The sequence below is a fragment of the Colossoma macropomum genome, unplaced genomic scaffold (assembly GCF_904425465.1).
Source record: "Colossoma macropomum unplaced genomic scaffold, Colossoma_macropomum, whole genome shotgun sequence".
Classification (NCBI taxonomy): Eukaryota; Metazoa; Chordata; class Actinopteri; order Characiformes; family Serrasalmidae; genus Colossoma; species Colossoma macropomum.
Genome location: NW_023494792.1, coordinates 31,546,514 through 31,561,193, shown reverse-complemented (window position 1 = coordinate 31,561,193; position 14,680 = coordinate 31,546,514). Strand labels below are relative to the sequence as shown.

At 41.6% G+C, this 14,680-nt stretch overlaps 1 protein-coding gene across 1 annotated transcript in view; it reads left to right on the top strand.

The window, feature by feature from the left end:
* Positions 1–13,916, top strand: part of syngap1a (synaptic Ras GTPase activating protein 1a) — a 30,064-nt gene extending 16,148 nt beyond the window's left edge. The window contains 9 exon segments of the mRNA XM_036576878.1: positions 583–784; positions 2,075–2,256; positions 4,396–4,594; positions 5,910–6,037; positions 6,039–6,507; positions 8,463–8,918; positions 9,896–10,069; positions 11,569–11,780; positions 13,857–13,916. Coding sequence (XP_036432771.1) covers positions 583–784; positions 2,075–2,256; positions 4,396–4,594; positions 5,910–6,037; positions 6,039–6,507; positions 8,463–8,918; positions 9,896–10,069; positions 11,569–11,780; positions 13,857–13,899 — 2,065 coding nt within the window. The 3' untranslated portion in view covers positions 13,900–13,916.
* Positions 13,917–14,680: the final 764 nt, after the last annotated feature.

Genomic DNA, 14,680 nt, shown 5'->3' with positions numbered 1-14,680 from the left:
TTTTCCAAGTCAGTCACTAGACACACTGTATAAGGGTCCGCACCTTATGCTTATTATCCAGAATTGACCCGCTGTATCCCACTTCATGCCTGTCCCAGACTTTTCCACATTGATTTGTGCTACAGTTTAGGCTTCCACACGTGTCACGCTGTCCATCACACTTTCAGATACGCTCTCATTTAGCTTTGCTCTCAAGCGCTGACAAGTGTGCATCTGTGTTTTGTGTATGCGTGTGGGTGCGGTGAGGAGTTTAACTTCTGCTCTCTCGCTGTCCCGTCTGTGTCAGCATCGCGCTCATCATCTGTCTCTCTTTCTCTTTAATCCCTCCTTTTCTCTGTCACCCATCGACCACCTGACCCTCTTTTTCCCCTCATCATTTTTCTGTCTTTTTACTTTCTCTATTCTGTCATGTTTGTCTCCTCCTGTCATTCTCTCTCCTTCTTCTCTCTGTCACTCCTTTCTCTCTTCTTTCTTCCTCTTTGTTTCTTTACCTCCTCTGCCTTCTCTCTTTCTGTTGCTCCACCTCTCTCTCTGTTCCTTTCTCTCTCTCCCACACTCCTCTCTGCTCTGTGTATTCTGTAGGTTTAGCGGTAAGGAGGAACATATGATGTTTATGAACGAGTTTCTGGAGATGGAGTGGGGCTCCATGCAGCAGTTCCTCTATGAGATCAGTAACGTGGAGTGTGGCAGTAACGCCCCGGCGTTCGAAGGTTACATCGACCTGGGCCGTGAGCTCTCCATCCTGCACAGCCTGCTCTGGGAGGTCATGGCTCAGCTGAGCAAGGTAACAGCCACATCATAATTTGAATCCACATCAAAGGCCTCTTTTCCACTGTAGAGCCAAATGGTCCTGAGCATTTCCACACGGACACGGTTTTATGGGATATGCTTACAAACCATGCTCAGTGCGATTTCATTGACATTGTGCACAATTTTCAGTCCACTGTTCAACAAATGGCAAGCCATCAATCTAACAACAAAAATGGTGCTGCAAACTGGGGGAGAGGAGCTGGATGGGTTGTAGTCTGGCTAACAGAAGCTGTAGCAGTTCAACAGAGGAAGTGAGGTTCAGTGGCTGCTGTTAGGGGCCAGAAAGCTGAAATGAAACCTATTCCATTGTGTTTGGTCCTGTAGCACCCTAGCTAGGCTAGTGCTAGCTGGCTCCTCTCTCCTATTTAGCAGCACTCCGAGTTAGCATAGCCAGTGGACTACAAATCAAAACATTGTCACACCACAGTACAGTTTGGATTGACTAGCTGGTGCTCTGCTTTCACAAATGTAGACAACGTAGAGTTGGAGTCCTGGAAATCCAGAATTGAACCTGTATATTTTGAGCTGTAGCCTGTTGGGCTAAGCTAAGTTAGCAGGTTAAAGGTGCCACCCAGCACAGTACATTGTCAGTTCCACTTGACTGGTACTCCTGTTTTCATTCAGTTGCCTTGGACACAGATGTGAAATGATATTTCAATAAGGAGAACATTTATCCACTATTTTATTCATACATTTCACTGTTTTTGTGAAGCAAAGACTTTGTTAAACCCATTTTAAGCACCAAAACAATTCATCCACATGAGTAAATGCTATGTGTTTACAAGAGATATTAAGAATCTCTAAAGCTGGACTCAGCTTTATGGTCAATTTATGTCTTTACACAGTGCTCTAGGCCAAATGGAACAACATTATAGAGAGAGCTGAGACTGTTCTGAACATTTTGATATATGTTGTGGGTTTCATAGTCTATGCAAGTGTCTTTAGAGGCGAATTTAAGACCATATGCTAAAGTCAAGAAAATGACCTTAGAGGGTTAGTCTTTGTTATTTTAATGTACAGTTTCTGAGAAATGTCAGTGTTTTGAAGCTAAAGGACATAAATATAATTTTCTAGCTACATTTACTAACAGTGGCTTGTTAGCCACAATCAAGAAAATCACATTTAATTGTAATAAATATATTTTCTCTTTCATTTGCAAAAAGAAGTATATGCACAGTCCAACCATGCAAAATAAACTGTTCTCTATCTTTGGCTTTATATGTGCTGAGTTCATGTTTTTGGGTCTATTTTAATTCTGTGCCAGGATGCGATTTTAAAGCTGGGGCCTTTGCCGCGATTGCTAAATGACATCAGTGTGGCCCTCCGGAACCCCCAGCTGCACCGCCAGGCCAGCCACCAACCGCCTGAACGACAGCTCACCCGCCCGCCCTTCAGCCGCCCGTCCACCAACGACTTCCAGAGTCTGATGATGAGGGAGCTGAACAGGTATGAGAAAACAGCCCTAGAGATATAATTATTAGAGATATAATCTTCACCTCAGGGTCTTGGTTTATACTGAACTTTATACTTAAATAGAATATAAATGTCCTAAAATTGACTTCGTAATTAAGGTTATACTGTTGTTTGTAGTTTAGGGTTAGTTCTCGCTGTGTCTGTTGTTCTGTAGATATCTCTGTACAGTGCTGACTGTGTCTGTTGTTCTGTAGATATCTCTGTACAGTGCTGACTGTGTCTGTAGTTCTGTAGATATCTCTGTATAGTGCAGGCTGTGTCTGTAGTTCTGTAGATATCTCTGTACAGTGCAGGCTGTGTCTGTAGGTCTGTAGATATCTCTGTACAGTGCAGGCTGTGTCTGTAGGTCTGTAGATATCTCTGTACAGTGCTGGCTGTGTCTGTAGGTCTGTAGATATCTCTGTACAGTGCAGGCTGTGTCTGTAGGTCTGTAGATATCTCTGTACAGTGCTGGCTGTGTCTGTAGGTCTGTAGATATCTGTACAGTGCTGGCTGTGTCTGTAGATCTGTAGATATCTCTGTACAGTGCAGGCTGTGTCTGTAGTTCTGTAGATATCTCTGTATAGTGCTGACTGTGTCTATAGTTCTGTAGATATCTCTGTACAGTGCAGGCTGTGTCTGTAGATCTGTAGATATCTCTGTATAGTGCTGACTGTGTCCGTAGTTCTGTAGATATCTCTGTACAGTGCAGGCTGTGTCTAATTCTGTAGATATCTCTGTACAGTCCAGGCTGTGTCTGTAGTTCTGTAGATATCTACTTAAAGTGCTGGCTGTGTCTGTAGTTTTGTAGATATCTGTACAGTGCAGGCCGTGTCTGTAGTTCTGTAGATATCTGTACAGTGCAGGCTGTGTCAGTAGTTTTGTAGTTATCTGTAAAGTGCAGGCTGTGTCTGTAGGTCTGTAGATATCTCTGTACAGTACTGGCTGTGTCTGTAGTTCTGTAGATATCTGTACAGTGCAAGCTGTGTCTGTAATTCTGTAGATATCTCTGTACAGTGCAGGCTGTGTCTGTAATTCTGTAGATATCTCTGTACAGTACTGGCTGTGTCTGTAGTTCTGTAGATATCTGTACAGTGCAAACTGTGTCTGTAATTCTGTAGATATCTGTACAGTGCAAACTGTGTCTGTAGTTCTGTAGATATCTGTACAGTGCAAGCTGTGTCTGTAATTCTGTAAATATCTCTGTACAGTCCAGGCTGTGTCTGTAGATCTGTAGATATCTCTGTACAGTCCTGGCTGTGTCTGTCGTTCTATAGATATCTATGTATAGTCCTTGCTGTGTCTGTAGGTCTGTAGATATCTCTGTATGGTGCAGGCTGTGTCTGTAGGTCTGTAGATATCACTGTACAGTGCAGGCTGTGTCTGTAGGTCTGTAGATATCTCTGCACAGTGCTGACTGTGTCTGTAGTTCTGTAGCTATCTCTGTACAGTGCAGGCTGTGTCTGTAGGTCTGTAGATATCTCTGTACAGTGCTGGCTGTGTCTGTAGGTCTGTAGATATCTACTTAAAGTGCAGGCTGTGTCTGTAGATCTGTAGATATCTCTGTACAGTGCAGGCTGTGTCTGTAGATCTGTAGATATCTCTGTACAGTGCAGGCTGTGTCTGTAGATCTGTAGATGTCTCTGTACAGTACAGGCTGTGTCTGTAGGTCTGTAGATATCTCTGTACAGTCCTGGCTGTGTCTGTAGTTCTGTAGATATCTCTGTACAATGCAGGCTGTGTCTGTAGGTCTGTAGATATCTCTACAGTGCTGAGTGTGTCTGTAGTTCTGTCGATATCTCTGTACAGTGCTGGCTGTGTGTGTAGTTCTGTAGATATCTCTGTACAGTCCTGGCTGTGTGTGTAGTTCTGTAGATATCTCTGTACAGTCCTGGCTGTGTCTGTAGTTCTGTAAATATCTCTGTACAGTGCTGGCTGTGTCTGTAGGTCTGTAGATATCTATGTATAGTCCTGGCTGTGTCTGTAGGTCTGTAGATATCTCTGTACAGTCCTGGCTGTGTGTGTAGTTCTGTAGATATCTCTGTACAGTCCTGGCTGTGTCTGTAGTTCTGTAAATATCTCTGTACAGTGCAGGCTGTGTCTGTAGTTCTATAGATATCCCTCCCTCTGCAGTTCTATAGATATCTCCCGCTTGCCGTCTCCCACGGCGGGTCTCACTGGGAGCGGAGCTCTCTCCCACCCAGGCATGGCTGCTTTTGAAAGAGATCACCGTGGCAACAAAGATGTCTTCTATGTGACACGCCCTCCACTAGCCCGCTCAAGCCCAGCCTACTGCACCAGCAGTTCTGACATCACAGAGCCGGACCCAAAGGTACCACAAAATAAACTTGAAAGCACAGCTGCTGTAATGGATCTGGTCAACATAAATCAAACCAAGATTACAAGATTAAGATTACAGGATTACGTTATAGTCGTACAGCTTAGTTGCATAACATCATAGTCGTGAGAGTATTTTTTGAACACAGGATGCTGCATCCTGGAAATCACTCATCCCATCAGCAGACTACAGCTGAAAGCACTTAACCCCTTAAACCTTATGAATATTATTCAGTAATTCATTTTAATGTGTGACCATACACATATTTTCAGACTCAGTACAATTTTGGGAACTACTTTAAAATAAGACTGTAAAGGGTTTATGAATTGTTTAAAATTAGTTTGATTCATGGTTATTAGTTAAGTCATAAACACTTTAAAAATTATTAAAAAGCATTTACAACACATTAATAAAAAGGGCAAAAGCGAGGTAAAAAGATCAAAATCTAAGGTTCAACAGTACAAATGAGTAAGTGTTCACTTTAAGGCAAACAACAGGCCACTGTGGCCCTTTTTATTTATGTGTTGTAAATGCTTATTAGTGATTTTAAGGTTTTTATGACCTAATTAATAACCCTTAACAAACTCATTTCAAACCACTCATGAACACTTTATAGAGGTAGTTTTATTTTAAAGTGGTACCAATTTTTGTTTCTGATGTAAATCTTTTTATAGATTTTTGATAACAAATGAATCTCCAAAAATGCAATACTGAAATTACTGCTCAGGTATTCATTATATTTCAGTATGTGAAGAATATATGCATGCTGATAAATAAGGCAAACACCACTTTTGTATTTAAACAAGACTGTAAAATGTGACTGTTTTGCTTGTATTTGTGAGTATTTTTTGTATTACACTTCATTATTACGAAACTTGTGACTGAACATGAGCTTGTTGCCAAGGACATAAGGTTGTGGCTGAGAAGGCAGAGATATCACAGCTGTCTAAGTCTAGAAATAGTGAAAAATACATTTCTCTTACAATCTAACGTTGTTACTTTATACACTGAAGACAAAAGGCCTTGTGTAGAGGACGACAAGTCTTCTTCAAAAGCCACTGTTGTACTGGTTAGTGTCAGCTCATCTGAAGAGGCAGCCTCCGTGACTCATCCACCACGAAAACCTAAATTTCTCTTAGCTATTTTCCAATAATAAAACATGTTTTCATATTTTAGCCTACAGTGCTATTTAAAAATTTAAAAAGTAAGCCTACAACATATGGGTCCCTTACAGTTGAAAGTACAGCTTGTGAAGGATCAGTGATCTGGTCCTGGTGGTCCTAATTCTGGTATGTATGTGCATTTCCAGGTGCTGAGTGTGAATAAGAGTGTATCCATGATGGACCTGCAGGACTCTCGCATCAACAGCATTTCTAACCTGCATTCTGTCAACGACATGCTCAACTCCTCACAGGGCTCCATCGCAGGCTTGGGCAGTTTTCGGCCCAATGGGGGGAGCCCCTCTGCGGGTCGGCGGGCGCGTCTCGGCCGGCTCTGGCGGCTCCAGCATGTCGGGCGGCCTGCGGCTGAGTCACCCAAGTGGCTTGGCCACGGACTCGCTCTCCCAGCAGCAGCAAGCGGCCGCCGCGGCCATGCACGTACCGCTCTCCTTCCAGAACCCTCTGTTCCACCTGGCCTCGGACGGACCGCAGTACCACACACCACCCCACGCGCCGCACGCCCCACCACCTCTGCTGCTGGCCCCGGAGCCTGAAAACGGCCACGTGGGCTTTGGCATGCCGGCCTTCGGCCACGGCGGCTTCTCCCGCAGCGAGGACCTGTCGGCACTGCGCTCGCAGAACAGCCTGGTGCAGCCCAGCATCGTCCACTCGCACAGCTACAGCGACGACTTCACCCGCCACAACCAGGCTGATTACGCACGCAGGCAGCTCTCACTGCAGGTGCAGGTAAGCGAGTCATTTTCAGGATTAATTAATCAGTTAAATACAATTCATTTATCTCTTCGAACTTAATTAAATACTTTGTACTTAGTTGATGATTTATTTACTTTGTTAATTAAAGGAATTCAGTTTATTCATAAGCCTCTATTTAACCATACACCTAATGATTTAGATCATTTAGGTTTTAGAACTGGCGAATTTCTTATCATTTTATTGTTATTATAGTTCTTTGTGTCCCTCTTATAACTGTTTGTGTCCCAGAATAGGATTCATCAGCTCATTGGCATTCTGGGGAAAAAAAAGGTATTGAAAAATGTCCTTGTGCTTAAATAGCACAATCTCGTGCTGACAATATGGAAGAAATCTAACCTAACTGTAAGCATTACAGTAAGCAAAAACCCTAATGAACAAATACTTTTGTTTTCATCCCTTTGTCAGCATAGTAGCGAAGAGTCTTCTCCTATAATCCTTGAAATTGGAGAAGACAGAGAAAAGAATCTGAGAATATGAGGCATTTACACTTGTAGTTCGCTGCGACGTTGAACATAAGTTCTGGTTTGTTAAGCGGACACACTGACATACTTAACACAGAATTAAAAGATGTAAAATGCCATACAAGTAAAGGTCACAGCTGATCGGGCAGAGTTGATGATGTACAATATCTGTGATAATGTCCACCGAACTTTCTGAATCGTGCTGTTCTCTGTTCTATCTGGGCTCATTGGTTTTATTTATGTGTCTTGTGATATACCAGCAATAAGACATGAAACTCCCTGCGTTACCATGATTTTACATGATGCAAAGCAGGGCGAAATCCCTGTAACAGCCTCGAGTGGCTCACTGCTTTTACAAAACAGAGAAACCATGGTGCCCCTAATACATCATGTACTTTGTGTGTGCGCCTCAGCCTCGTTTTAAAACCGAAACTGATGATTAATGATTCAGAGCTTATGAAGAGATGATTAAACACGTGCTTGTGTCAAAGCAGAATCTGAAACTCGTCTTTTCCACTAATCGCCGATGTTCTGCAGAGAGGTTCATTCAGTCTTTGGTCTGTTTAAATGTCTTTGGCCTGTATTCCATTCATACTTCAAATGAACTGTACCAGAGTTGTTTAAAGGGGACCAAGGCTGACCTAGTCAGGGCATCTCAGCCTGCTTATTTGGCGCGTGCTAGATTTCAGATGGCAACACTCTCACTTGCGCTAATGAGCTGTACACTGTTAGAAATTAAGGTTCTGTGCTGGTACATTTTTCCTTCATCAAGGTACAAACAATGTAAGTGTTCCCTCAAAGGTACAACAGTGGTTTTAGGGTCCAATTGTGAATCTTAAATAAGTTTTTCCAGGTAAAAAGTACATATTTGTACCTTTTCATAACCGAATATAAACGAATGTTGTAAAACAGAACAATAAAATAAAAGCCTGGAGACGAGACGGGGTGTGTGGAGTCAATACAACTTAGAAAACATAATTTCAGTGGATTCTGGTACAGTTATGTTCCCTGACTAAAGGTACTGAGACAAGAGTACCACCCCAGTGACAAGACAGGTACTGCCCCAATGATAGTACAGTACCTTTACTTCTGAGAGTGTATTAATTGCATCAGGGTTATTCAAATCAAACCAGTCTGAACACATCCTAAGAGAATTTGGCCTACTGACTCCTTCCTGGAAGCCCCTGTGGAAAGTGAAATATTAATTATTTATGTTAATATTTTGTTCATAAGAACATCTATGGGTGCCAATTTTTTTAATCTATACTTGCCCAAGAATTATGGAGCTGACTGTATTTTGACTGACTTCATTTACAGTTTGGCCTGTGACAAATGTGGCAAATGACAAAAAAGAGGGGTCTAACCTTATTATTGTCGTTGATACAGTAATAATTTGCAGTGAATTTGCCTGTGAATATATTTTTATGTATATAATGTACATTTATTCTGTATATTCTTTGCCCATAGGAGAACCTTCAGCAGCAGGTGTTGATGGGAATGGCTCCCCAGACTGCTACAGGCACTGGTACACCAGCTTCAGTCGCCACACCCCCCACCACCATCCACCCTGTCCGTCAGGCCTCTATGGCCCCGCCCGCTCCACAGCGTGTGAAGCCTCAGCCCTCCCACCAGCTGTCAGTCAGCTCAGCTGCTAACTCCACCCCTCCCAAGGCCCGCCCCCAGAGTGGAAACCTCCTTCAGTCGCCTGAGTCGAGTTTCGGGGCCAGGCCGTTGCCACGGCAACAGCTGTCCGTCAAGGACAGCCCTGCGCCCGGCCTCCCGCATCAGTCCAGCACAGCTAGTGATAGCCAGCCACAGGGGGGCGCTACTGAGAATGCAGAGAATACGCCGAGTGAGACGCCTGCTAAACCCGCTCCGCAAACCAACCAACAGCACCTACTGAAACCAACTACTAACAAACAGGTACACGGAAAGAACTGATACACAGTAAAGGGTACCACTTTAGAACAAGACCACCCTTAGAACGGGTTTATGAATAGTTTAAAATTACTTTATTAATGATTATTAAATAAGTCATACACACCTTCATTAGGAAGCTGTTACAGCACATAAAGTTGATAATAGTGTTACACAACCTGTTGTTTGTCTAACAGTGAACCCACGTTCTTTTATACTGTTAAAGCTCTAATCTTGCTGGTTACTTTACTTATCTGCAGCAATAAATCAGCAATAAACCTGTCAGTTTTATCAGATATTCATATATCACATCGAACAGCTCACTTTTGCCCTTTTTATTAATGTGTTATAACTGATTATTAATGATTTATGAGGTTTTAATGACCTACTTAATAACCATTAATAAACTGATTTTTCACAAAACCTCAATAAGATCTTATTCTAAAGTCTTATTCTAAGATGATACCCTGTAAAGCTGATTCATCCTTCACAAGTATACCTTTTAAACCTTAGAGGTCTAAAGGTATTGTTGTTTCGCTGTTTTGTATGTATTTAAATGTATTTGCACAACTACATGATTAATTACAAAGGTGGTTACACAGTTAATGACATTTAAACTCAATTTACATTCAGTATCGACAGATTCAAATCTGCACTTCTGACTTTTCCCCATTTATTCCATCGTCAGACAGAAAGCTTCATCCAAATCAGGTCATAATAAAATACAACCTCCTCTACTTACAGATGTGCTGTGGATTGAAAGTTTAGAATACACAGAATGTCTCTGCTTGTTTCGTTGAGCCATGAGTGAGAAATTGTGCATTTAAAATTACAACATGCTTTTGTTATCGCTGGCTATGGCTGTGACTTATTAGAGTTAATATACCTGAACCTTCCATCCACTAGGGCAGACACGCAGTAGCATCTACTTTATAATTCATTTGCTTACCTGGTTGTCTGTTTATTTGTATGCTTGCTATCAGGGCTCTAAGTCTCCGTCCACACTGAACCCGCCAACCCCTGCGTCTGAGCGGACAGTGGCCTGGGTATCCAACATGCCCCACCTGTCTGCGGACATCGAGAGCCTGCGTGTGGACAGAGAGGACCTGAAACTGAAGGAGCACTCTAAAAGCATGGATGAGTCTCGGCTGGACCGGGTGAGTGGCTCGCAGCCAGAGTGCACGCTGATTACATGGTACATCTAGCATCAGATGTACTGTCTAATGCCTAAAATGTGAATGTGTGCAGTTCAGCAAATAATCAGATTTACGCAGTTTCCCTTGGCCCAAATGCAGTTAACCATCCAGCCGGACATTTTGGTGTTCAAAGTTTATTTCTTTGGTTTTGAAGCTACATAGTCAATGGAAGCTCATACTCAATTTACCTCATGCTCAAATTACAAAAGTGCCTCACACAGAAACAGTATTAGCCATCTTGAAGGCTGAATTGGGTCCATACTCTTATCCATTGTTATAGTTAACAGTATGTCATACAGTGTAAGAAACTACGTAAGCAAATCTATTTGAGATTATTTAACAGCTCAACACAGTTTGAGGCAAGTGTGTGATGATTTAGACAGAAACTTTTTTTAAAGTGAATTGGTGGGGGTAAGCTTCCATTCTTATTGGTGAGTATAAACTTTCACTGGTTTTTGTGGGTATAAGTTTCCGTTACCATTAGTGAGTATAAATTCCATTATTATGAGCGAGTATTAGCTTCCATTACCATTGGTGGTTATACAGTTCCAATACCATTTGTATAAGCTTATATTATTATTGGTGGATACAAGTTTACATTCACACTGGAGGGCATACGATTCCATTACAACTACTGGGTATGAGCTCCCATTGTTGTTGGTGGGTATAAGCTTCCATTACCATTTATATAAGCTTCCATTACCACTGGTAGGCATAAGCTTCCACTATCACTGGTGGGCATGAGCTCCCATTGTTATTGGTGGGTATAAGCTTCCATTACCATTTATGAAAGCTTACATTACCACTGATGGGAATAAGCTTCCATTACCACTTGTGGGTATGAGCTCCCATTGTTATTGGTGGGTGTAAGCTTCCATTACCATTTATGTAAGCTTCCATTACCACTGGTGGGTTTGAGCTCCCATTACCATTTATATAAGCTTCCATTACCACTGGTGGGTATGAGCTCCTACTGTTATTAGTGGGTATAAGCTTCCATTACCATTTATGTAAGCTTCCATTACCACTGGTGGGTATAAACTTTCATTGTTATTGGTGGTATAAGGTCCCATTACCACTGATGGGTGTAAATTCCATTATAATAATTCAGTATTAGTTTCTATTATCATTGGTGGGTATAAGCTTCCATTACCATTTGTATAAGCTTCCATTACCACTGGTGGGCATAAGCTTCCATTATCACTGGTGAGTATGAGCCCGTATTGTTATTGGTGGGTTTAAGCTCCCATTACCATTTTTCTGCCACAGAGGAGTTTCTTTCTCCACTGACTGAGAAAAATTTGCCCACCTGCTGAAGAACTTCCTCTCCTGCTGACCGAGGAGTCTGCGGAGGCTTGTCCATTTGTGTGTTCTCCTGTGTGTATTGTTGTGAATCAATGTTGTGTTTGAGAAAGACTCAAACTAAAACTAGACTTACTGTTTTAACTGTGTGTACGCAGGTGCGGGAATATGAGGAGGAGATCCACTCTCTGAAGGAGCGCCTGATGATGTCCCACCGTAAGCTGGAAGAGTATGAGCGGCGGCTGCACTCTCAGGAGCAGCAGACCAACAAGATCCTGCTGCAGTACCAGAGCCGGCTGGACGACAGCGAAAGGAGGCTGCGGCAGCAGCAGATGGAGAAGGACACACAGATCAAAGACATCATCAGCAGGTCATAATCCCACTGAGGTCCAGTGTATGTTTGTTTGTGCATATGTGTGATAGTTCAGCAGTCTCAGCCATAGACCAGAGAACAGGAGCCATGTCCTAATGTATTGTTATGTTGGCTTAAGAACTTCTGTTAGTCTAAATCAGTTATGCGAAAAATCTATCCCACACATGTCGTCTTGGTCTGGACTTACTGAAACCATTGATTTCCTGGGCCTACCTGAAGACAATTACTGTAAAATAACTGTGTGTGAACTTTATGTGATCTATTCTTCTTTTTTTGGTTCATTGCTTTAATTCTATGCAGATTTGAGTTTAACCTGTTCCAGATGTATATTGAATTTATCTGCCCATCTATCAAAAGTATGTTCAGCAGAGCTCAAAAGAAATTATTTAGCCATGTTGAAAGGGGAGAAGAATGAAAGGTAGAAAGTACTGACCTCTGACATCTAACGATAGAATATGATGTTGTGTGTGATATGATTTTCATATCCTGAGTTCAAAACTCAATTTGATCTTATGTTTTTGAAAGTCTTGATTCTTCTGAGCTCCAATTATAAAACCACAACAATTGGTTTTATGTATTTTATTTCAAAACAAAACATTGCGAAGTAGCATGTCTTTTTGCAAAAATGTAATTTTATAAAGCAGTACAGCTATAAACAGTGCCTCATATCACTGCTGTCGGAAGAAACCTTGTTTCTCCAAAATGGTAACTTTACAGGAGAAGGAAAAAACATACTTTACTTTTAATGTAAGTCAATGGAGCCAGAATTTTTTCCAAGTCATTTTGGGTCGTTTCTTTTAGTCTATTCATTGTGAAATTTACAAACAATGTAAAGGGCAACATGTATTTTCAAATTATGTCAAAAACTGAAAAACGTCAAAAAATGGAGATGCGAGGTTTTCTTCTGACAGCAGTGATATAAAACCTTACATGAAATGTCTTTTTTTAGCGCCGCAAAACTAAAATATCAGCATCAACATGTGACAAAAGCCTGAGAAGATAAATTCAGTACTAAACTGAAATCACTTCACCTTTAGTTGTTAGGTTGTTTTTTTATTATATGATTATGTTGTTGCATATTATACACTTGTTTTGTGTGGCTCAGTTACTGAGTGTTTTTTTGTGACTGTGGTCATATGATGTGAATTGTATGACAGTATTGTGTAACCGATTTTGTGTCTTTGTGTGACTGTACTGCTTGTGTTGAATGACTGTTGTCATGTGTGATTGTTTTGTTGGGCGGTGTTGTGTGATTGGGCTGTGTTATGTGTAATTGTTTTGTTTGATTTGTATGATTGGGTTGTTGTGTGATTGGGTTGTTGTGTGTTTTGTGATTGTGTTGTGGTTTTGGGTTGTTGTGTGTTGTGTGATCGTTTTGTTTGTGTTATGTGTTTGTGCTGTGGTGTGTTGTGTAATTGGGTTGTTGTGTTTGTATAATTGTTTTATTTGTGTTGTGTGTTTGTGCTGTGCTGTGTTGTGTAATTGGGTTGTTGTGTTTGTATAATTGTTTTGTTTGTGTTGTGTTTTTGTGCTTTGGTGTGTTGTGTAATTGGGTTGTTGTGTGTTGTGTGATTGTTTTGTTGGATTGTGTTGTGTTTTTTTGCTGTGATGTGTTGTGTAATTGGGTTGTTGTGTTTGTATAATTGTTTTGTTTGTGTTGTGTTGTGTTGTGTAATTGGGTTGTTGTGTTTGTATAATTGTGTTGTGTGTTTGTGCTGTGGTGTGTTGTGTAATTGGGTTGTTGTGTTTGTATAATTGTTTTGTTTGTGTTGTGTGTTTGTGCTGCGGTGTGTCATGTGACTGGGTTCTTGCATGTTGTCATGTTTTGTCTGGTTGTGTTGTTGTCTGATTGTGGTACTGTGTGATTGAGGTGTTGTGTGTTGTGCGTGATCCTGTTTTCTGTGACTGTGATGTTACTTGAACGGTTGTGTTATTGATTGATGTGTGTTCTGCATGATTGTGCTGTTGTATGGTTGTGGTATTGTGTGTGAATGGCATGTTGTGTGTTTGTGTTTTGTGTGTACGCGTTGCTGTCGTATGGCTGTGTGATTGCATGATGTTGTTGTGCTGCAGGCTGATGGCGGTGGAGGATGAGTTGTGTGACTTTGGTGTATGATTGTGTTGCGTGATTGGGTTGTGTGGTGTGTCATTGTGTCGTTGTGTTGTTGTGTGATTGTGTTGTTGTGTGTTGTGTTGCAGGCTGATGGCGGTGGAGGATGAGTTGAGAGGGAGTGGTATGCCCGACCTCAAATCCCGAATATTTACAGGAGAGGTCTGTCTCTTTCATACATAAGAACCCACAGAGCTGACCACTGACCACTGGCTGTACACACTTAAAAATAGCTATGTTTCCATGCACACGCCAGCCTGAACGTCCCTGAAGTTCAAAGTATGGTTTATGTGAATGGGTAATAATATGGCATTTCTATTGATGCGGTAGGCGGATTATTGTTTCCATGAGTTAAATATGAAAGCACTCTTGTTATTAGATATTAGTGGGAATTAACTGTGTCAGCTTCCATTAAGGTCCACAGATACAAATTGGCCATATTTACAACCCAGCAAACATCACACTGAACAAAAAAGGGGGAGAGCAGCTAAAGAGCAGCATACTGAATAACAGAAGAAAAGAAAACAAGCTTTTCTCCACCCAGAGAGCAACAGACAATGAAGCCATAGTCCTATAAACAGTACAGCTTCACATAAAAGACCTCTGTGTACTGATATAGCAACATAGAGGGTTCTAGCTGGGCAAAATGGCACAGATCTGTAATAGAGGAAAAACTCTGACTCTTACAACTTTTTATAAAATAACAGGCCATAGGCCTGTATATGGGAATAGCTTTGTAGAGGGATACCACTGTGGATAGGTTTGAATGAGTCTAGGTAGTAATACC